The sequence below is a fragment of the Vulpes lagopus genome, chromosome 8 (assembly GCF_018345385.1).
Source record: "Vulpes lagopus strain Blue_001 chromosome 8, ASM1834538v1, whole genome shotgun sequence".
NCBI classification, from domain to species: Eukaryota; Metazoa; Chordata; class Mammalia; order Carnivora; family Canidae; genus Vulpes; species Vulpes lagopus.
The window spans coordinates 91,571,294-91,592,988 of NC_054831.1; the positions used below are offsets into that span (position 1 = coordinate 91,571,294).

Genomic DNA, 21,695 nt, shown 5'->3' on the forward strand with positions numbered 1-21,695 from the left:
GAAGGGGCGGGCAAATAAATCAAATCTTAAAAAAAAAACCAAAAACCAAAAAACACCCAGTGCTCATTACATCAAATGCCCTCCTTAATGCTCATCACTCAATTCCACCATTCCCCCACCTTTTTCTCCTTCAGCAACCCTCAGTTTGTTTCCTATAGTTAAGAGTCTCTTATGGTTTGCTTTGTTCTCTGTCTTTATCTTATTTTATTTTTCCTTCCCTTCCTCTATGTTCATGTTTTGTTTTTTAATTTCTACATATGAGTGAAATCATATGGTATTTGTCTTTCTCGACTGACTTATTTCACTTAGCATAATACATTCTAGTTCCACTTTCATCATTGCAGATAGCAAGATTTCATTCTTTTTGATGGCTGAGTAATATTCCATTATATATATTTATAATATTTACATTATGTTATATATAATAAATATATCATAGTTATTTATAATATAAAATGAACACATCAAATATTTATATATGTACATATACAATAATATATTTTATATAAATGTATATAATATAAGAAGTATTTAAAATTTTTGATATATTTATATAATATATAATATGCGGGATCCCTGGGTGGCGCAGTGGTTTGGCGCCTGCCTTTGGCCCAGGGCGTGATCCTGGAGACCCGGGATCGAATCCCACGTCGGGCTCCCGGTGCATGGAGCCTGCTTCTCCCTTTCCCTCTGCCTGTGTCTCTGCCTCTCTCTCTCTCTCTCTCTGTGACTATCATAAATAAAAAAAAATTAAAAAAAATAATATATAATATGCATAGTATATATATATATATCACATCTTCTTGATTCATTCATCTGTCAATGGACATCTGGGCTCTTTCCATGTTTTGGCTATTGCAGAAATTCCTACTATAAATATGGGCATGCATGTGCCCCTTCGAATTCCTGGGTCGTATCCTTTGGGTAAATACTTAGAAGTGCAATTGCTGGGTCTTCAAAATGTTGAGGAAAACGTTTTGTCAACACATATTAGTCAGTTTCCCTCCCTCTCAAAACTTCCATACTGTTTTCCAGAGTGGCTATACCAGTTTGCATTCCCACCAACAGTGTAAGAGAGTTCTCTTTTCTTTTATTATTTTTTTTAAGATTTTATTTATTTATTCATGAGAGACAGCGAGAGAGAGGCAGAGACACAGGCAGAGGGAGAAGCAGGCTCCATGCAGGGAGCCCAACGTGGGACTCGATCCCAGGTCTCCAGGATCACACCCTGGGCTGAAGGTGGTGCTAAACCACTGAGCCACCTGGGCGGCCCAAGAGTTCTCTTTTCTCCATGCTCTTGCCAACATCTGTGGCTTTCTGACTTGTTAATTTTAGCCATTCTGACCAGTGTGAGGTAATATCTCACTGTGGTTTTGGTTTGTATTTCCCTGATGCTGAGTGATATTGAGCATTTTTTCATGTGTCTATTAGCCATTTGTATGTCTTCTTTGGAGAGATGTCTGTTGATGTCTTCTACCCATTTCTTGACTGGATTTTTTTTTTTTTTTTAGGCGTGGAGTTTGGTAAGTTCTTTATAGACTTTGGATACTAGTCCTTTATCTGGTAAGACATTTGCAAATATTAAATATTTTATTTTTAAGTAATCTTTACACCTAACATGGGGCTCGAACTCTCAACCCTGAGATCAAGAGTCACAAGCTCCCCAACGGAACCAGCCAGGCACCCCTCAAATAGATTCGTAAAGATTTGTGTTATTTACCTAAAGTAAATATCATGAGATATTGTTAATAAGTAAAGTGCACACCCCGAACTGACTCCACATTTGCAACAATATTTGGATAAGTTTGAATGGACAGGAAGAATGGAGTCAATATTAGTTGCTGTGAGGGCTGGATTGGAGATAATTGTGTAGGAGATGGTTAGCTTTTAAAAGTATATATATATTTTTTTCCACTGTCCACCTCATTTTTTTCCCTTGGCGTGAGCACACGTTGCTTTAATATTTTTTTAAAGATTTATTTATTTATTTAAGTGAATGAGGGGCAGAGGGAAGGAGAGAGAGAGAATCTCAAGCAGACTCCCTGCTGAGCACGGAGCTCCACATAGGGCTCCATCCCATGGCCCAGGAGATCATGATCTGAGCCAAAACCAAGAGTCAGATGCTCAACCAACTGAGTCACCCAGGTGCCCCTGCTTTAATAATTTCTCAAGTGGAATTTTGAAGAAAACATTTTGTGAACACATTATTAGTCAGTTTCCCTCCCTCTCAAAACGAAACCAAAAATAACAAAGGGAAATGCTATCATGCTATCACAGACTTAAAAAGCAGTGCAGTAAAAAACAGGGACCTCAGGATCACAGATTTTTTCACTCAAATTCAGGCTCTAGCATTAATGACCTGAGTGGTTTGAATAAGTTCCTTAAACTTTCAGATTCTCAAATTCATTATTTTAAAATAGAATAATAATATATAATTTTTGTATTTGATGTGAAGATTATATGAGGTAACATTTATGAAGGACCAAGTAAGGGAAAGGTCCCAACGATATCTTTGCCATGTTAAGTAGTTTTTGAAGCGCCATCCTTGAATGACAAACATTGTCACAGTCTGGGCTTTGATTTAAGTTGTTTCCTCTGCCCTTCCTCCTCCTTCTGCATGTCTCTAAATCCTTCCTCATCTATCAAGATACAGCTCAAATATTACTATCTCTGAAAAGTCTTCCCAGATCTCCCAAGGGAGCATTAATGGTTCTTTGCCCTGGTTCCCAGGCTGCCGTGTCTGTGTCTCCTTTATACAATACCATGCTGAATGTGGTTAGCTAATTATGTGCTTACATCTTCTGTATCATGACTGTGAGCTACGCGAGGTCCAGAACTATGAGATGTTCAACTTTGCATCCTTACTTTCTTGTTCTTAGGTAGATGTTCTCTGATTTCAATTTCTTTACTTAATACAGAACACAACAAATATTTATTGATCAACTACTCTCTACCAGACACTGTTCTAATTGCTCACACTTGTGCCAGGAACATTGAGCAAAAGGCAAAATTCTTGCCTCATGGAGCTTACATTCGATTGGGGCTAGAGAGAAAAAGGAACAAAACATATAGAAAGTTTTAACACTGTTAAAAGGTGTGTGAAATGGAGAGAAAAATGCAGCAGCCAAAGCAGGTAAATGATGGGTGGGTACCTGGTGGTTCCATGGTTGGGTGTCTGCCTTCGGCTCAGATTGTGGTTTTTTTTTTTTTTTTATTTATGATAGAGAGACAGAGAGAGAGAGAGAGAGAGAGAGAGAGAGAGAGGCAGAGACACAGGCAGAGGGAGAAGCAGGCTCCATGCCCCGGGAGCCTGACGTGGGATTCGATCCCGGGTCTCCAGGATCGCGCCCTGGGCCAAAGGCAGGCGGCAAACCGCGGCGCCACCCAGGGATCCCTCAGATTGTGATCTCGGAGTCCTGGGATCGAGTCCCATGTCAGGCTCCCGAGAGGGAGCCTGCTTCTCCCTCTGCCTATGTCTCTGCCTCTCTCTCTCTGTCTCTCGTGAATAAATAAATAAATAAAATCTTTAAAAAAAAGTGGTGGGCTAGAGGGTATGATTTTAGTCAATTTTAAGTTGAGTGCTCAAGAAGTTCTTATTGGGAAGGCAATCTCTGAGAAAAGACTTCTAGAAAATGCAAATCAAGCCATGTGGCTGTCTTGGGAAGAGTATTTAAGGCAGAAGGAAGAATAAATGTAAAGCTCTATGGAAAGAATGTGCCTGGAGTGTTTAAGGAACAGAAGGATCCCAAATGGGTGGAGTGGTGGGAAGAGTATTAGAAGTAGAAGAAGAGATAAGAAGCAGGTTTAGGTCTCCTAAATTTGGGAGAAATCTTAGTCACCATTGTAAGGAAATTTTAAAATATCACTTTTGCTCAGAATGAGATGGAAAGTAGGAGAAGGAATAGATAGAATTCAAGTTACGTTTGATAGAAGGACTTTTTCTACTCAGCACTTCTATAAAGTGCAAGTTGTAAATTCCCTCAAGGCCTTACGTCCTGGTAGGAACACTGGGATTGAGGAGGGAGCAGTGACTGTGGACTGCCACCAAGGTGTTACAGGGATCACTGCGTTGGAGGTGAGACAAACCTGACTGAAGTTCCCACTCATCCTTTACCAGCAATCCTATCTTGGGCATGATGTCAGTTAGCCTCCCCGAGCCTCATTTTCTTCATCTCTCCTATGAAGGGAATAACGCCTCGCCATCTTACTTCAATCATACTGTGTGTGATAATGAGTTTACAGTGAGATAATAATATGAAGAGAACATAAAAGAAAAATATATGCAGATGCAAGAGATTCCGGATCCTCCAAAACAGATGCCTGCTGGCTGCAGAGAGGGGTCTGATTAGACAGTAGGAAGAAGACAAGGTAACAAAAGGTACAAAGAGGAAACGTGTATTATAAAGCAAATGGAAAATCTTCAAAATCTCTGTATACTCCTGGAGATCTTGGGCAGTTACTTCCTAGTAATTGCATCAAATTCAGGACTGATTTGACATCTGTTTTTATTCTTTTTTTTTTTTTTTCCAGTATGGAAGAGGGATTTCAAATTGTACAACAAACAGATAGGAACATAAAGACAGAAACTCTGATACGACACGTCTCTCAAAAAAAAAGAAAAAAGAAAAAAGAAAAAAGGTAGTTTACTGATTCTTGTAGCAATATGAAATATATTTCCCAGGGGTAAATTGAATACCCAGAATCTGAAAAGGTAATTTTGGGTCACATTTGTTGGGGAGAAGCAGTCTGCATGTCAGATGTTGAAGATAATAGAAATCTTGGGTAATTTGGGGTAAGAGGTTGTGACATTTGAAATCACAGAGTATCCAAATGATCAACAACATAAAATGACAACCTGTAGAATGGGAGAAAATATTTGTTAAGTCCTTTACCTGATAAGGGGTTAATATCCAAAATATATAAGGAACTCATACAGCTCAATAGCAAAACCAAAACAAAATGAAATAGTTAATCTGATTTAAAAATGGGCAAAGGGCCTAAATATTTTTCCAAAGGAGACACACAAGTGTCAAACAGGTATATGAAGAGGCGTTCAACATCATTATTCACTGAGGAAATGCAAATCAAATCACAGTATCATGTCACACCAGGTAGAACAGCTATTATCAAAAGGTAAGAGAAATTAAGTGCTGACAAAGACATGGAGAAAAGGGAACTCTCATGCAGTGGTGGGAAAGCCAACTGGTACAGCTACTCTGGAAAACAATACGGAGGTTCCTCAAAACATTAAAAATAGAAATACCATATGATCTAGCAATCTCACTTTTGGGTGTACATCCAAAGGAAATGAAATCACTGTCTTGAAGAGATACATATACCCCCCATGTTCACTGCAACCTTATTTACAGTAGCTTAGACATGGAAATAATGTGTCTATTGATGGATTAATGGATAAAAAAATGTAACACACAGACAGTGGAATATCATTTAGTCTAAAAAAAGGAAAATCCTGCCATTTACTACCATACGGATGAATCTTGAGAGCATTGTGCTAAGTGAAATAAGTCAGGCAGAGAAAGACAAATACTGTATGATCTCATTTATATGTGGAATCTAAAAAAATGGAATCATAGAAAAAGAGAGTAGTTTGGTGGTTGCCTTGCACAGAAGGTGGGGGGGGGGCTGGATAGGTAAAGGTTGTCAAAGGATAGAAACTTGTAATTGTAAGACCGGTTTATTCTGGGGATGTAATGTGCAGCATGGTGACTATAGTTAACAATAATACTGTATCATGGACTTGTAAGTTGCTAAGAGAGTAGATCTTAAATTTTTTTACTCCAGAGGCACCTGGGTGGCTCAGTTGGTTAAGTGTCTGCCTTTGTCTCAGGTAATGATCTCGGGGTCCAGGATTGAGCTCCTCCAGGCTCCCTGCTCAGCGAGGATTCTGCTTCTCCCTCTCATTCTCTCTCTGTGTTCTCTCCCTCTCAAATAAATAAAATCTTTTAAAGAATTTTTACTCCAAAAAAAGGTAAATACATGAGTTATAGATGTATTAACTAACCTTATTCTTGTAATCATTTTGCAGTATACATGTATATCAAATCATCACATTTATACCTTAAACCTATACTATGTTATATGTCAGTTATATCTCAGTAAAAAAAGAAGAAATTAGCAGTGTCTGGAAAATGCAGAAGGTGGGTTTTCTGAATTTATTTTAGAGAGTAATGTGTATTTTTGGTATTTTGTAGGTGTTTACTCTTTGTGTAGTTATCTATATTATTAAAGATCCTTTCTGTTGCCTGCAGACAAATTTTGGCTATTAAAATAGGAAGCAAGACAAACAAAAGATTTATTGAAACACTGGTGTTCCTTTTAGAGTGAGAATGCTTAGGAAAGGCCAAACCAGCACAACTCTTGAGAACTCAGTAGAAGTACAGAGATCCTTTATTCTAGAACACTGCCATGATTATTATCATCACCATGCTCCATGATTTCAGTCTGGTCTTACTGTCCATATAATAATTCTGGGAGAATCTTTCTGACTCAGATAGGTCAGGTTCTATAGGGGTTTAATCCTCCTCTATGACCAAGTTGGCAAGAACCATAGCAATGGTTACTGGGTACCTGCCTCTGTGTAATCAGGTGGTAGAACAAATATGAGAGCTGCACAAGACTTTTCCAGGACTCTTCCATCCTTGATACTCTGCTATTCTATGAGAATTATAAAGACTCTCTGGAATAGTAATAGGCTTGTTAATTTAAAAAAATGTTTGGTTTTTAGTCCAGGAGAGTGGGCTCAGATATATTTGAAAGACTTTCCAAAAAGGACATGTGGAACTTTTAACTGTGAAATGTCATACATTTGTAGGGCTAAGAGTTTGTTCTTTGGAGTCAGGTTCAAATTCTTTTTCTGTCATTTACTTATTATGTGACTTTGGACTTGTTACTTTATCTGGGCTTTAGCTTCCTTATTTTGAACCATCCTTTGGTTATTGTAGTTAATAATAGTTGTATATTTTATATTTTTTTGCATCATTAAAAACTTTAAATATGCTCAGGAGAGTTACTGGTACCATCAACAAAAATCTCCTCAGTTGACTAGGATATGTGACATTAAGAAGACACATTTATTCTGACTTCTAGAGGTAAGAATGCTAAGTCAGGATGTTCAAAATAGTTGTGTTTGGTTGAACCAGGTCCTGAATCCTGAGAACTTGCTTGGAGCTGCTTTTGGGGCCTCTGCTCTGGAGGACTCCTGAAGCAGAACTGGAAAAGCAGGAATGGCTGCCCTTGGGTTATTCTGGAACCTTGTGGGGAGTGTCCTTAGAAACACAAGCCAAATAGAGGGAAACAATTACCAACTATAGAGGGCTTAATATTTAAGAAAAATAACAAAAAGTTTTTAATCTTTTCTCTAACATTTTTATGTCACTGCACTTTAAAATGTGAAATGATTTATAATGATATCAACCATAATACTATTTGAGGAAATAAGCAACAACAATAAAAATGAAAATGCAAGATATATGTGGCAAGAATCAGCAACAAAGATGAAGGGAGGATGCTCATAGGTTAAATTTAGGGATAAAGTGAGTCATCAGTTTTAGTTTGAGTTTCTGGATAGACAGGAAAAAAAAAAAAAAAGGAATAGACCATGCTACATAAATCTTACAATCAGAAAGGAAGAAGTAGTTTTTAGGGAAGGCAAATTTTTCTTTCTCTAAATTCAACAAGAAACTTTTCCCATAAGACATCATGGAGTGGATATTAAGGAATGTCATGCCCAACTGTAGTTTGCTCTTCAACGGCATGAGGATTTCCTATTAAATGTATTTATTCCCTCCACCTCACCCCAAAATGTATTTATTCCCAGGTCCCTCGGAAAGTTCTGACTCAACAACTCTACAGATGTGATCTACTGAGTACATAGTATATTTTTTCTTAATTCAAAACACATAATTAGAAATTAAGAATTCATGAAACGCTTTCCCAACTTTTACTTCTTTGACAATAGCATAGTGAGGTTCATCAGATTTTTTTAACTACAAGAAGAAAATTTATACCTTAAGATGTCTAGTGACTTAAGACACTAGGGTACTTGAATCCCTATGATTTATTTCAAATGATGCTGGACAATAGGAAGTAAGTTTTAAGTCTACTAACATAAGGAGGTTGTACCAATGTGATCAAGCAGAGGTTGGGAGGGTCTCAGATTAAGTGTCCAACTATTGCATGAGTTGCTTTTGAGACCTTGTCCTATCAGTCATCTGAGACATGTACAGAAGTTCACCTTCTTTGTAAAGCCCTTTAAGTGCTCACCGCTCCCTCCAGACATGTCCCTTACTTCCTTTCTCCAAGGCATGTCCAAGGCACTTTTATACATGACTTTCATTTCCCTCCAGAGTCCTGGGGTACGTTGTGCTAAATGATAGCCCATGCTGTCAACTTCTCAATGGCTGGACATCATTATTTATTTTGATAGAAATAGGTAGAATCTGACACATAGTAGGTGCAGATTAAATAAGCACTAAAGGAGTCTGTAAGAAAGGGGCATGTGTTAAAGGAGAAAGATGGGGTATCCATGTATCTATTCGTCTGTCTATCTTAATTTAGGACATACCTAGAACTTGGTCATCTTTTCTATTTTCTTTTTTTTTTTTTTTTTTCTTTTTTTTTTTTTTTATCTTTTCTATTTTCTATACTGGAGAAATAGGCAATGCTGTGAGTCATTTAATTCTAAAGTGGTGACCTGCTTTTGATTAGATGTGGCAATTATCATACACGTGCAACTTTTAAAGGTACCTATTACATGCACAATCACTAGGGTTTAAAGAGATACTCCTGATCAAACCATTCAAAATTTGATCTTGGCCTTAGAGGCTTCCCTCTCTCTAGCCCATTTTTTTATGTCCCTAAGTTGAGCCATTCTTCCTTGCCCATCAGAGCGTGCACAATTGGTTCATGAACATACTCAACGTTTTTTTATATGCAGTTAAAATTCTGGCATTAAGGTCTGGAACAATTAAGTTCCCTAAATTTTTGACCTTAATAAGGAGTGAAGTGAAACTCAGGGAGGCCAAGTGACCTCCCCAGGATTGCACAACCAAGAGCAGACAAGTTCAGCAGCTTGAACTTCTTTCTTCTCCATCTCTTCTGCTCTTTATATTCCTTAATGGCACCTTGTCTATTGGACTATCTCCTACATTGAATGGCTGGTGTAGAATTCCAAGGATTCAGGGTGTGGGTACCAATAGGGAGAGGTGCGTGTCAGCAGCCTCTGAATAAACCAGCTGAGGGTTGGAACCTACAACAAGAGGTAAGCTGTGCTCTGAGAAGATGGAAATGGGAAATGCAAACGTAAGTGAGTGTTCTTAGAAGCTTAGCTGGTTTGGGGGTCTGGGTTGAGTATGTCTTGATTCCAATGCCCAGAACTGATTTCTGTCCTTAGAAGCTTACAGAAAAGAATAGGTTAAGTTCCTGGGTAATATGATAGTAACTTGCTGAGCCGATATTACTAACACTCAGGTCATAAAGTGGAGACAATAAGGAAAAGGAGCATTCCTAGATCAGATATGAAATAGAGTTAGGAAAGACCGTGCTTCCTGGAAATACATGTAAGATAACTCAATTAACCAAAGGGGTGGTGTTTTGTTTCTGTGGGCACCTTGAAGGCATGTGTAAGATCACACAGCTTGCTCACTCTTTTCAACTGCTTCCTTCTGCACTGTTCTTTGTTATTCACTAGCACTACTGCATAGTGATAGAATGCACAACCTGGAATTAGGCTGCCTGAGTTCAAATCTTTCCCTCTTCCCTTTCTCACTTGGCCATGTTAGTGACTTAGTCATAATCCTTACTTATAAAATTAAAGAATAACAATACTCATTTTTATAGCGATGTTAGAGTGAAATTAGGTACTATATATACAGCACTTAGCTTAATGCTTAAAGCAGAGTATGTATTGTTTATGCTAGCTACTCATAAAATAATTGTTCTCAGCTATATCATTTCTGTTTTTGTATTTCAATATCCATTCTCCCAAGAGAATAGAATAAGGAACCAGCGAGTGTTTCTGAGCACTCAAACTATATTGTTTCTAGTTCCCCCTTATTCATGGTTTTGCTTTCCACAATTCCAGTTACCCACAGCCAACTGAAGTCTGGAAGCAGACGATCTTATTTCTAACATAATGTCAGGACACCAATAGTAGTCTAATGCTATATCACAATGTCTGTGTCATTTGTGTCACTTCATCTCATCATGGGGCCATTTTATAATCTCACTTCATCATCATCATCAGAAGGGTGAGTACAGTACACTAAGATATTCTGAGAGAGAGAGAGACCACATTTACATAACTTTTATTTCAGTATATTATTAAAATTCTCCTATTTTATTATTAGTTATTATTGTTAATCTGTAACAGTGCCTAGTTTGTAAATTAAACTTTATCACAGGTATGTATATATAGGAAAAAGCATAGTATCTATGAGATCCAGTGTCAGGTATCCACCAGTGTATTGGAATGTATCCTTCACAGATAAGGAGAGACAACTGTAAATCCAACTATGTGAGATTAGAGAGTTTGTTAGTCTTTTCTCCTGAAATTAGGTTCAGCAAATCTCACTCTTCTCATAAGTAACTAATTGCATAGTTACATGGGCCCTTATATTTTAGTGCACACAATCCCCTCATGTGCCAAGCACACAAAGCAAGTGACTAGCAGAGTTGGGGCAGGACCAGGTCTCCTAACTCCCAGTGCTTACCTGTTGCACCCTGCAGCTGTGCCTCCTTTCTTAAGATAATCTTATTAGGTCTGTGACTTTATGATGATAAAAAAATATGTATTTAAAATTAAGTTTAAGAAACTACAGCAAAAACAAATGCAAAAACACACACACAAAAAAACACCTTTTTTGCTTATAGGTAGGCACAGGGATGCCCAAATTAATTAAATAAAATAAGACAGACCCTTTGTTCAGTATGCTATTATTTTAGCTATAAATTGTAACTTAAAATCACCTGGGGAGGGCGCCTATGTGGCTCTGTTGGTTAAGCATTTGCCTTTGGCTCAGGTTGTGTTCCCAGGGCCCTAGGATCCAGCCCCACATCTGGCTCCCTGCTCAGAAGGGAGCCTGCTTCTCCCTCTGCCTCTGCATTACCCCCTGTCTCTTATGAATAGATAAATAAAATCTTTGAAAAAAAAGTCACCTGGGAAGTCACTTTGTTGAATGTTCTCCTTGTTTATCATCAAATTCCATAAATCCTCTTGAAAAGAAAAAAAGATAAAGACAAAAAACAAATTAGGATTGAGATTAAATAAGAATGTTAGGATAATCACTAGGATGTCTTAAAACGTTTGAGCCAGTTTTCTTCTGTAGATTTTCCTATGTCATAAATAAGTGTCATAAATAAGTGTCATAAATTCAATACCTCCATAATAGCTTGTAGTTTGTGAATTATCTGTTTGCACAATTACCTCTTTGAATTTGCCAAAAAATCTATTCATTAGGTGTCTATTTATATATAAACTGTATAAGACGGATATATTGGTATATTTGTTTAGTAATATATCCCCAGCACCTAGAACAGTGCCTGGCATATAGTATAAATTAATAAATGTTTGCATTAAATAAATAGTAAATGGATAAATGAATGAATTTTTATCTTTTTATGTATGAAAAAAACTTCTAAAGCTCAAAGAGATTAAACAACATGTCCAAGACACAAAGCTGGTAAACTGCAAAGTCTAAAACTGAGATCTCTAGAATCAGGAGTTAATACTAGAAGAACTATACTGTTCAAGGGTAGAGTGCAGGGTAGCTGCTGAAAAAATAAAATGATTAATCTATGGCCTTTGGAGGAGTTCATAGTCTAGTGGAGAAAATAGACACAATTGAAAACAATGAAACAGGCATGAAGGTTCCTACAAAGCATTAGGAAATCCAGAGTATAAATATCGGCATTCTGTAATCATAGGGGTCTGTGATGTCTTCACAGAGCTTGTCTTTGAATTGGACTTGAAAAAATGATTAGACTTGCTAGGTAAACAAGCAAGTCTTCCTCGTAAGGCCTTGCTGGCACAGCGAAAGGCCATGTGCAAGGATGTTGGGGGTTTATGCAAACATGACCAGTTCTGAAACAAATCGTTTGTCATTGAGGCATCAGGCGTTTGACCTCAGGAGTGAGATTCACGATTAAAAGATACACAGGCTTCAGGGAAGAACATTTTAACATCAGCCAAATGCATTTGTTCTGATTTTCAGCCTATGGAACTTCACAAAAGGGTTTCAAGCATAGCAGTAATAGAACTCAACTTGTGTTTTTGTTATCTGACAATGAGTAGAGGATGGTTTGGAGGAAGGACAGACAGAAACAGTGGAACCAACCATAAATAATAAAAAGAGCTCAGGAAAGAGGCAAGGAAGGACTCTGCTAGGCCAGCTAGTCAGTGGAGTTGAAGAAAAACAATGATAAAGCAAAAAAATTTAGAATATTCCGTGATTCAAGAAAGGTGGTGACAAGCAGGAAAGATCCGGTAATAATATTGCCCATCTGAAGACACACGCCGGCTATATTTGGAGCTTCAAGGGGTAATGTTTAAGGGCAGATACATAAAGAAAAGTCAGAAAGAATGCAAAAGAATGGCTAGAGGTAGGGAGGAAACAGGAAAATGTGTGTCATGGAAATTCAGCAGGTGAGAGGAAATTCACAAAGACTGGAGCCTTCTTGAGGGGTCAGAGGAATTAAGAATATGTATGTTTTTCAGACAATGATGACCAGAATCCAGTCAACATAGCTCTAATCCAGAGTGGAGAAAGTGAGCTATTCTAGTCAGTGCCCTGAAAAGCACTCATATGGTATTATTATGTGCCTGACACAGTACTTACACATCAGATATAGTAGAGTAAATCAAGAAAATTCTCATCTTTATAAAGTTCCCCATCCCTGTCATTCTCTCTAATCAAATCTCATTTTATCTTTGAAGGCCCAAATTGTATCTCATCCTTGCCATAAACACTGCCCTAAGTATCCTGCTGTCAGTGACAACTTCATTCTCTAGAAATTACCTGAGATGATTTGCTGACATTTATCTTAGTTAGCATATTAGTCATCACTGCATTTGCTATGTCATTTTGCCATAAGGACTGCAAATCTTTGACAAGGGAATTACATTCTAGATTTGTCCTTCCCAGTTTTTGCCCCTACTTTGTGTCTACTAAGGACTTAGAACACATCTTGATGGTCTCCTTCCATTCCCCATCCCCATTATATTTATGGTCTTCCCTTAGACAGAGAAAGGACAGCTAGATTTTTCCCTTGAGCAAGGACTGCTGTGTCTTTCAACAAAGATCCCTCAGGCTTTCTCAGTCAAATTGCAATAATGAGTTTTAGATCTGATCTCTAAGATACTTTTCCTTAGTTAATCAATTCAACAATTATTTACTGAATGTCTCATTCAATCTGTAAGGTACTGTGTTAGAGCCATGAACTAGATAGATCTGGTCCCCACTTTCATATAGCTACATGATTAAAAATAAATAAAGATGGTGATATATATTATAACGACACTATGACAAGGTAAAGTAAGAGAGAAGAACTATAGGGAATGAGAGAAGATAGTGTGAATAAGAGTGGCAATAGAATTGTTTTCCAAGGTGGTGACTTTTAGATGAGCTACAGGACAAAGCACTAGTCACGAGAGAAGGGAAGAGCATTTTAGGCAGAAATGAAAGCAAGGGCAGAGAGCCCGAGGTGGTTTTAAATTCCAGAAACAGAAAGAACATTATTTACTTAGAAAACAATGTGGAAAAGAGGACATGGTTGAAGTCAAGCTCCCTTCCCAAATCCAGAGCTGACATCAGTTGTCTTCTATTTCAGATAATGAGCTTTCTCATTAAGGGTTAACAGAGAAAAAAAAGTTCCAGTTTACATCTGGGGAATTCCCCAGGGAAGAAATAAGAAGAAATACTATCTCAACTCCTTGCAGTGCTATTATTGTGCTTTGTAACAATATTCAACAGGAGTGCAATAAGTACTTTGTGCTTGCTTGCCGATTTCCTCTTTGTTTATATTAACAATCCCAGGAACTCAGTGGTTGCAAACACAATCATAATAAGAAAAATAACAATACAAAAATAAACATCTGTGAGTTTCAATAATTTGTGCATGAGGATGGTATGCAGAATCCTGCCTATCCACATGATAACATATTGACTTAAGCAAATCAGAGATTACAACATGGCCCTTGATTACTTCTCTGTAGAAGTGTTTCTTAATCTGTTATTGGTCATCGACCCTTTTGAGAATCGAACAGAAGTCAGAAGCATTTTCCCTAAAACAAAAGTCAAGATGCACACTTACACAAATATGAATAAAAATTTAAAGGCTAGGTGGACCTTTAAGGTCCGTGTAGTGCAGAGCATCTAATGAGGGCTTTCAAAATTGATGGGCTATCAGAATCACCAGAAAGCTTGTTAAAAAGCATATCCCTAGCTTTGCCCTAGGAAGATGCAAGATGGGATGAAGGAAACTTCATTTTGTACAAGTTCTCCAGGAGATTCTAGACCACAGTTTGTCAAGCTCTGCTTTGGGGTCTTTGAAAGAGAGACTCAGTGAGTGGAGATTGAAAGCATCTGGAAATTCAGAGCAGGTTGGATCCAGGAAAGCTGAAAGTAGGGAGATGACTGTGGGTGGAATGACAATAGGGCAAAGTAGAAGTGAAAATCAGAGCTGTGTATAGACTGGAGTAAGATGTGTTAGGAGTTGGACACAGGGGCTTGGAAGCAGGTAGGGAACCCTGGGAAGATTCTGGGCTATATGCTCTGCCACCATGGCAATCCCTCATGATCAATACTCATATGAGAGGTTCTCTAGATTGTCTCTGAAAAGAGATCAGCTATTCCCTCTGATAACCCTCTTCAGTTTCTCAAACTAGAAGATAAAGGCAGGACTCATCACACCTCTTACTAATGAACACATCACTACCCACCATCTTCACCAAAGATTTACAGTGCCTGGACTGGGTGGGTCCTTTATTCTTTTAACTTTACAGATGAGGAAACTGAGGCACTCAGAGAAGGAGTTCACCCAGTCAAGTAGCACATGTGTGAAGACCAGAACCTGGCTTTCTATTCCCTGGTCTAGTGCTCCTACTCTGCTGGCACTGAGATAAAAAATATTTTATGGAACTACATGTTGGGAATGTACACACTCCAAAAGAGTTTAGGAAAATTCATTGCGATGCAAATATATCTTAAGGTAGGGCAATACTTTTCAACTCAAATAATATATTGTCATGCACAATTTTGTTTCTCATTCATTTTAATGCAATGTGGTCATTACCAACAGCGAACTGGACAAAAGCAAGGTCTGTCTCAGTGCTTACGTGCTCCTCGTCATGGAGCGAAGGATGAACTCCACTGCATTCTCAATGATCTCTGTGCCCAAAAGGTTTAGGAATTTGGGGAATTCTGGTTCTGTTTTTTTGTCTGAGGCATCTGGCTGGTCATCTGGTTTGTCATCTGAAAAACAGAACAGAATCTCAGGTGATTCTCAGCAGTAAAGGGAGCCCTAGACCACTTTGTATCCCCTCATTAATTATACAGCTTATTTTTATTGAACAGCTATATTTATTGAACATTTAATGCCTGCCTGGACAAAGTCTTCACTTGTATCATCTAACTCTTAAAAACAACATATATTGATACTTAGGTAGATGTGGGTTTCCTTTCTGTTTGAGAAAAGTGAAGCTCATGGAAGTTAAGTTGCTTGTCCAGAGTTAAGCAACTAGTAAATCCCAGAATGCCCTCCCCTCCTTTTTAAGATTATTTATTTATTTTAGAGAGACAATGTGAGTGCGAGAGTGAACAGAGGGAGAATTTCAAGCAGACTCTGCACAAAGTGAAGAGCCTGACAGGGGACTCGGTTCCATTACCTTGAGATCATGACCTGAACTGAAATCGAGAGTCAGCAACTTAACCAACTGAGCCCAGGCACCCCCAGAATGCCCTCCCCTTTTTAAAAAGATTTTATTCATTTATTTATGAAAGACAGAGAGAGGCAGGGACACAGGCAGAGGGAGAAGTAGGCTCCATGCAGGGAGCCTGATGTGGGACTCGATCCCGGCACTCCGGGATCACGCCCTAAGCCAAAGGCAGACGCTCAATCACTGAGCCACCCAGGCACCCCCAGAATGCCCATTTTAATGTATTTTTCTCCATGCAGTCCCCAGCCTGAGGTAATGATAATAATGGTGACATAATAATGGGTAGCATTTGTTAAGGATAGACCTATGACAGGTGATCTGCATGCAGTGTTACATGATTTTATTCTTGCAGCAGCCCTATTAAGTAGGCAAAACTATGTCAAGCTAAAAGTCAAGAAGTTGAAATTGAGTGTTTGAGGAGCCAATTCAAAGCAGAGTTAGTGAGTGGCCAAAACAGAGGTCAATCCCATGTCTGACTGGTATTAAAATCTGGATTCAAAAGCACTCTGTGCTGAACTGCATAGCCTTTTTTTTTTTTTTTTTTTTACAGTGGAGATACCTTTGTTTCTTTATATTCTTTAATTTTTCTACAACAAACATAGAATACTTATAAAATACAAGGTATCAACAACAAAAACAAATATGAGCTATATGGCCTTTGCTAGAAAAGTTATGATCTAACCACAAGTATGTTATAAGATTGAAAGCAGTATAATAAGAATGACAAGGAGAAATTCTAACACTTGTATATCATTTGATAGTCTGTAAATAGGACGACAGGACTAGTCCTGTAAATAGGATATACAGAACTTTACAAATGCCCTGTGATTTTACCCTTGACCATTCTTATGGGGTATGCACTTACTAAGAAACTGAACTAAGAAACTGAAAAGATTAGGAAACTGAAAAGATTAAGTGACTTGCAGGAGATCTCACAAATAGGAAGAGAAGATGGAACTCTAAATTCAGGCTTCTCACTCTTAACTCTTAGTCAAGTGCCCATTAAATGAGGACCAAGGATCCAGAGAGTGAAGCTGGGGACATGCAAGTTCCCTTGGGGGGTATTGGCTTTGCTTTGTGGTCTAAATGGTTCAGGAGATTAAAAATAATGAAGAGTGGCAGTTAGCAGGTTCAAGTGGCCTCCCTCTTGGACTCTGGTGTTTGGATGAAGTGGGACCTTTAGCTTTTAGTGTTATTGTAGCTTCACAAGTAGTGTTGCCAGATTTGGTAAATAAAAAACATGATATAATACTATCCTTGAGCAGTTTTCCCCTGAAGACATTTATGAGGTACAAAACAGCAATTCTTTGCATGAAAGGTGAGTTCCTTTTGCCCCGTGTTGCCCTATGCTTACTTGCATAACAAGTTGATTTTACTGACTTTTTATTTTAATATGATGCGAAATGCTAGCTTTTCAATATGCAAAGAGCCCTGGTTTGGAGTATGTATGAAGATTGGATCCTTAGCCCCAGCCCTTGAACCACATCTATATTAAGAAGTTTCAGAGTGGGATCCCTGGGTGGCTCAGTGGTTTAGCGCCTGCCTCTGGCTCAGGGCGTGATCCTGGAGACCCAGGATCGAGTCCTGCATCGGGTTCCCTGTATGGGGCCTGCTTCTCCCTCTGCCTGTGTCTCTGCGTCTCTCTCTCTGTGTGTCTCTTATGAATAAATGAAATAAAATAAAATAAAATAAAATAAAATAAAATAAAATAAGAAGTTTCAGAGTATGGTGGACCATGTGTTTTGGAGTCCTGTATACCTGAGTTTGATTCCTGTCTTCAGCAAAAAAAATCCATCATGTGACCTTACACACAATACTTAACCACTCTCAGTTTTCTCATTGTGTTTACGATCGGAACATATTTTGTATATCTTTCATATGTATCATATACATATGTGTATACGCAAATCTATATATCCATATCATGCGTATACCACTTATCACAGTACCAGGTCCTTGGTAAACCCACAATAAATAACTGCTGCATTATTATGGATATATGTCCATAATAATGGGTGCATATATAAATAAAATATATTAGTAATAACAGTAACAAAATGATTCATAGTTTTTTTTCCTCTGGTGCTTTAGGAGATTATGAAAATTAAAAACTGCAGTTAAGGCATTAAGAAATTTGAAAATGTTGAAAAGCAGAAAAATAAATAAAAATAATAAAAATTAAGAAGTCTGACATACTGGAAACAAAATATCAAAGCCAATAGTAGAATATTTTTTTTCTTTTCAAGTATAATATGGACTAGTCTTTATTTACATCAACTACTTGGTTGAGGTTTTCTGTCAAGGTAATCACAAAATTCTGAAAAAATACACTCCTGCTGATATTTATATAGTGTTCGTGGTTTACAAAGTGATAACAAGGGTATATTCACTTGATCTGGTGAAGTTGATTGTTATCCCATTTTACAGATGAAGAAACTGAAGTTCAAAGCAGTGAACTGATTTAACTAGTTTCGGAGTTCATGAGACACGGAGCTGGGGACTGGTCCTTAAGCTGCCATCTCAACTTTCCCTTTATCGTGGTGATGACTTCAGGAGGTGATAGACACATTAGTGTCTGAGGTCATCTTTGTGGCAGTCTGCCTGTATGTTCTGCGGGTGGACAGTGGCTGGCTGACGATGTGGAGTTCTGACAAGTTACATGCAGAACATTTCAAAGGGCTCTGTTACTAAATTACTTGTACTGGCTGTGTTTTCTGACCTATCCTTCTGAATAAAGACAAGTCAAGAGCTTACCTTCTTCTGCAAGCCCAAAATAAATTAAGGAGAATCTTCAAGCTGCCTTGTGGTCCCCTACATGCTCAGAACAGACACGAAAGTAGTAGGCACTTGGTCATAATGGACAGAATCGAGGGACCCGGGGTTCCAGTCCCAGGCATGTCACTTCTACCTGTCTCTATGCCCAAGTGACTTGCCTTCTGCAAGCTTTGTTAACCTGCTGAAGGAGAAATGATAAAACTTGGAATGTTTACTTAAAAGGATTTTTATGAGAATCAAGTGAGATAATATATGATAACAATAACAGTTAATATTTAGCAGGTGCTTATTAAGGACCAGACTTTTGTCTCTTATTCAGTTTTCTTCAGTTTTCATCACTTTATATGAAAGTTAACTATTGATACTCCCTTTAACACGTGAGGCCCAGAGAGGTTGAATAACCTGCCTGAAGTCACATTTCTGATGAGTGGTAAAGCCAGATTTACGAGACTTACTCCAGGGTATAAGTTCTTTACCTTTGAACATTGTTAGTTAGAATCATCAAAAAATAAGTACCCCCTCGGCTGTCAAAAAATTTATATTAGTGTCACTGTGTTGCATGAATATGTAAGAAAAAAGATCATTCCAAACTTCATACATTTGCTGAGGTTAGAGGCTGTCACTGAAGCACATTAGAATACAAATCCTGCTTTCTTTTTGTTAGAAGATCTGCCTCTTGTCCTCTTGCCCAGGGCTCTTTCTGCACTGCCCAAAGCCCCGTCTCCCTCTTTCCTCTTTGCATTCTGGATCAGTGCCACCACCTTCCTCTAATCCTGGCTAACTACCCCACATTGCATGGGCTGCTCTTGGAAACACTTACCGGCCTGGCAAGTCAGGATCAAGATGAGTAGTCCCAGGACGATCGTCAGCCGCAGCACTGAGACAGCCATGCTTGCAGCCTTCGGTACAGGTGCAGATAACCTGCTCAAATGCACCCCAAGACTTGCTCCATTTATAGAGCCTTTATAGGTGACATCATCTGCTGTGGAATTTAGGTTGTTGCGCAAGATATCTGCACAGCTTGCGCTTGGATTTCTACTAATGAACCCTGCCCTATCTTTTAAACCCCAAGTTTTTCACTTAGGTAAAGGAAAACCCTATTGCTTTCTGTAATGTGTATTTTATAAACAGCACTACAGTAACCCTGTTAAAGGTAGTTCCAACGACAGCATCAATAATTTGATGGATATCAGGCAGTTACTATGCAGGGCTAAGGAGCAGGCCACAAATCAGATTGGTGAGGTGTGCCTACTGCCCTCCTTCTGCCCTCTGCTTGTTTTTCCATGCTCTGAACTAATTACTTGTCCCCACATCGGCATGCCCATTCACACCCTCTTGCCACTGGCTCATGCTTTTTATTTTTCCCAGGATAAACCTCCCCATCATCTCCCCTTATTCCTACTTATTCCTCGGACTCAGGTTTAAATGCCCCTTCCCTGTGGAACCTTCATGATGATGATTCCACCCCACTCCAGACAGTTGCTCTATCATCTGCCTTCTGGAAACCTAACATATTGTTTGAGAACTAAGTACTTGAAGAGATCTCTTCTCCTTTTGCGCATGGATCTCTTAACGACAGAGTTTTTTTTTTTTTTATTAACTACTGAATCTTCAAGGAGCTTATTATGGATCTTCTAATTGGTCTCAGCTTTGACTTCACATCCTTGGGAAGCTCATTCTGGTTCTTCCTGACAGAGGTAGATGCTCCGCTAGGTGCCTGATAGGTGGGTGTTTAAATGTCTCCATCAATACACTGTAGACTCCTTAAGGGCAAGACTGTTGTTTTCAGAGTTCGATACATGTTACTCAAGGCATATAGCAAACATCAAAAAAGAAAAGAAAAATACATTTTTCATTCAGTAAAATGGAATATTGAGGTTGAAATGCTGCTATGTATCTCAAGTGTAAAATATATTTCCTCCTGAATATGAACAATCAAAGGGATAAAATTTAGTTCAAGTCTATATGATATTGGTTATCCTGATACCTTTTATAAATTTAACTAATTGGGCTGAGCCTTTAGTTCCTAAACTTATAGATTGACCAAAACATATATACTGTATCAGATGGCCCTATTATGTTAACTGACATATGGAAACAGGAGGCTTGTCTGGTGTCACAGAGCCCGGACATGGCCCTCTCACTCAGGTTAGTACTTCTTACAAGACACAAAGCTGCACTTGGAAGCCATCAGGCAGCTCTGCTTGGACCCTTCCAGGTTTCCTCTCCAACTCCAATCTATCTTTTTTTTTTTTTAAGAGAGTGTGGAGGTGATGGTTGGAGGGGCAGATAGAAAAAGAATCTTAAGCAGCCTCCATATCCAGCATGGAGCCCAACATGGGGTTCAATATTAGAACCTTGAGATCATGACCTAAGCTGAAATTGAGAATGGCCACTTAACCGACTGAGCCATCCTGGTGTCCCACTCCAAATTATCTTCTTTTTTTTTTTTTTTAATTTTTATTTATTTATGATAGTCACAGAGAGAGAGAGAGAGAGAGAGAGACATAGGCAGAGGGAGAAGCAGGCTCCATGCACCGGGAGCCTGATGTGGGATTCGATTCCGGGTCTCCAGGATCGCGCCCTGGGCCAAAGGCAAGCGCCAAACCACTGCGCCACCCAGGGATCCCCCCAAATTATCTTCTTAAGACCCTAATCCTGTTTCTCCTATACAAAGGGTTGTGATCTAGAGATAGTAGTCCATAGTAGGAAGCTTTCAATGAGTTAGATTTATGCCATCAGGGTCACTGCTTAGGAGAGAACACAGTGTTTGTCTAGTGGTATTTGTGGGAAAAAATACTCAAGCTTCCTCTTTTAGCCATGCCATGGCCCCTAATATGTGGCTGTAATTTGCACTGGAAAGGCTAATAGTACCTCTGCTTTGCACGAGCTTTGAGCGCTCAGGGGGCTCTAATTCACCATAAGAACGCTGTACAGGCAAGCAAAGACTCTAATGTTGCAACCTGAA

General features: G+C 38.7%; 1 protein-coding gene across 1 annotated transcript; it reads right to left on the reverse strand.

The window, feature by feature from the left end:
* Nucleotides 1–7,128: 7,128 nt before the first annotated feature.
* Nucleotides 7,129–19,668, reverse strand: C8H5orf46 (chromosome 8 C5orf46 homolog). Its single transcript, XM_041764798.1, has 4 exons — nucleotides 19,548–19,668; nucleotides 15,353–15,488; nucleotides 11,176–11,232; nucleotides 7,129–7,286 (listed from the first exon to the last, which is right to left on the reverse strand). The coding sequence occupies exons 1-3, from the start codon at nucleotides 19,615–19,617 to the stop codon at nucleotides 11,184–11,186; spliced, it is 255 nt and encodes an 84-aa protein (XP_041620732.1). The 5' UTR covers nucleotides 19,618–19,668; the 3' UTR covers nucleotides 7,129–7,286; nucleotides 11,176–11,183.
* Between the last annotated feature and the right edge of the window lie 2,027 nt (nucleotides 19,669–21,695).

What these genes read in the sequence shown, in the direction of transcription:
- C8H5orf46 (XM_041764798.1), bottom strand. Translation starts at nt 19,617, where the DNA reads ATGGCTGTCTCAGTGCTGCGGCTGACGATCGTCCTGGGACTACTCATC. An exon ending in GATCCTGACTTGCCAGGCCG is followed by an intron (nt 15,489 to 19,547) that starts GTAAGTGTTTCC and finishes TCTGTTTTTCAG; the next exon opens with ATGACAAACCAGATGACCAG. An exon ending in CGCTCCATGACGAGGAGCAC is followed by an intron (nt 11,233 to 15,352) that starts GTAAGCACTGAG and finishes TTTCTTTTCAAG; the next exon opens with AGGATTTATGGAATTTGATG.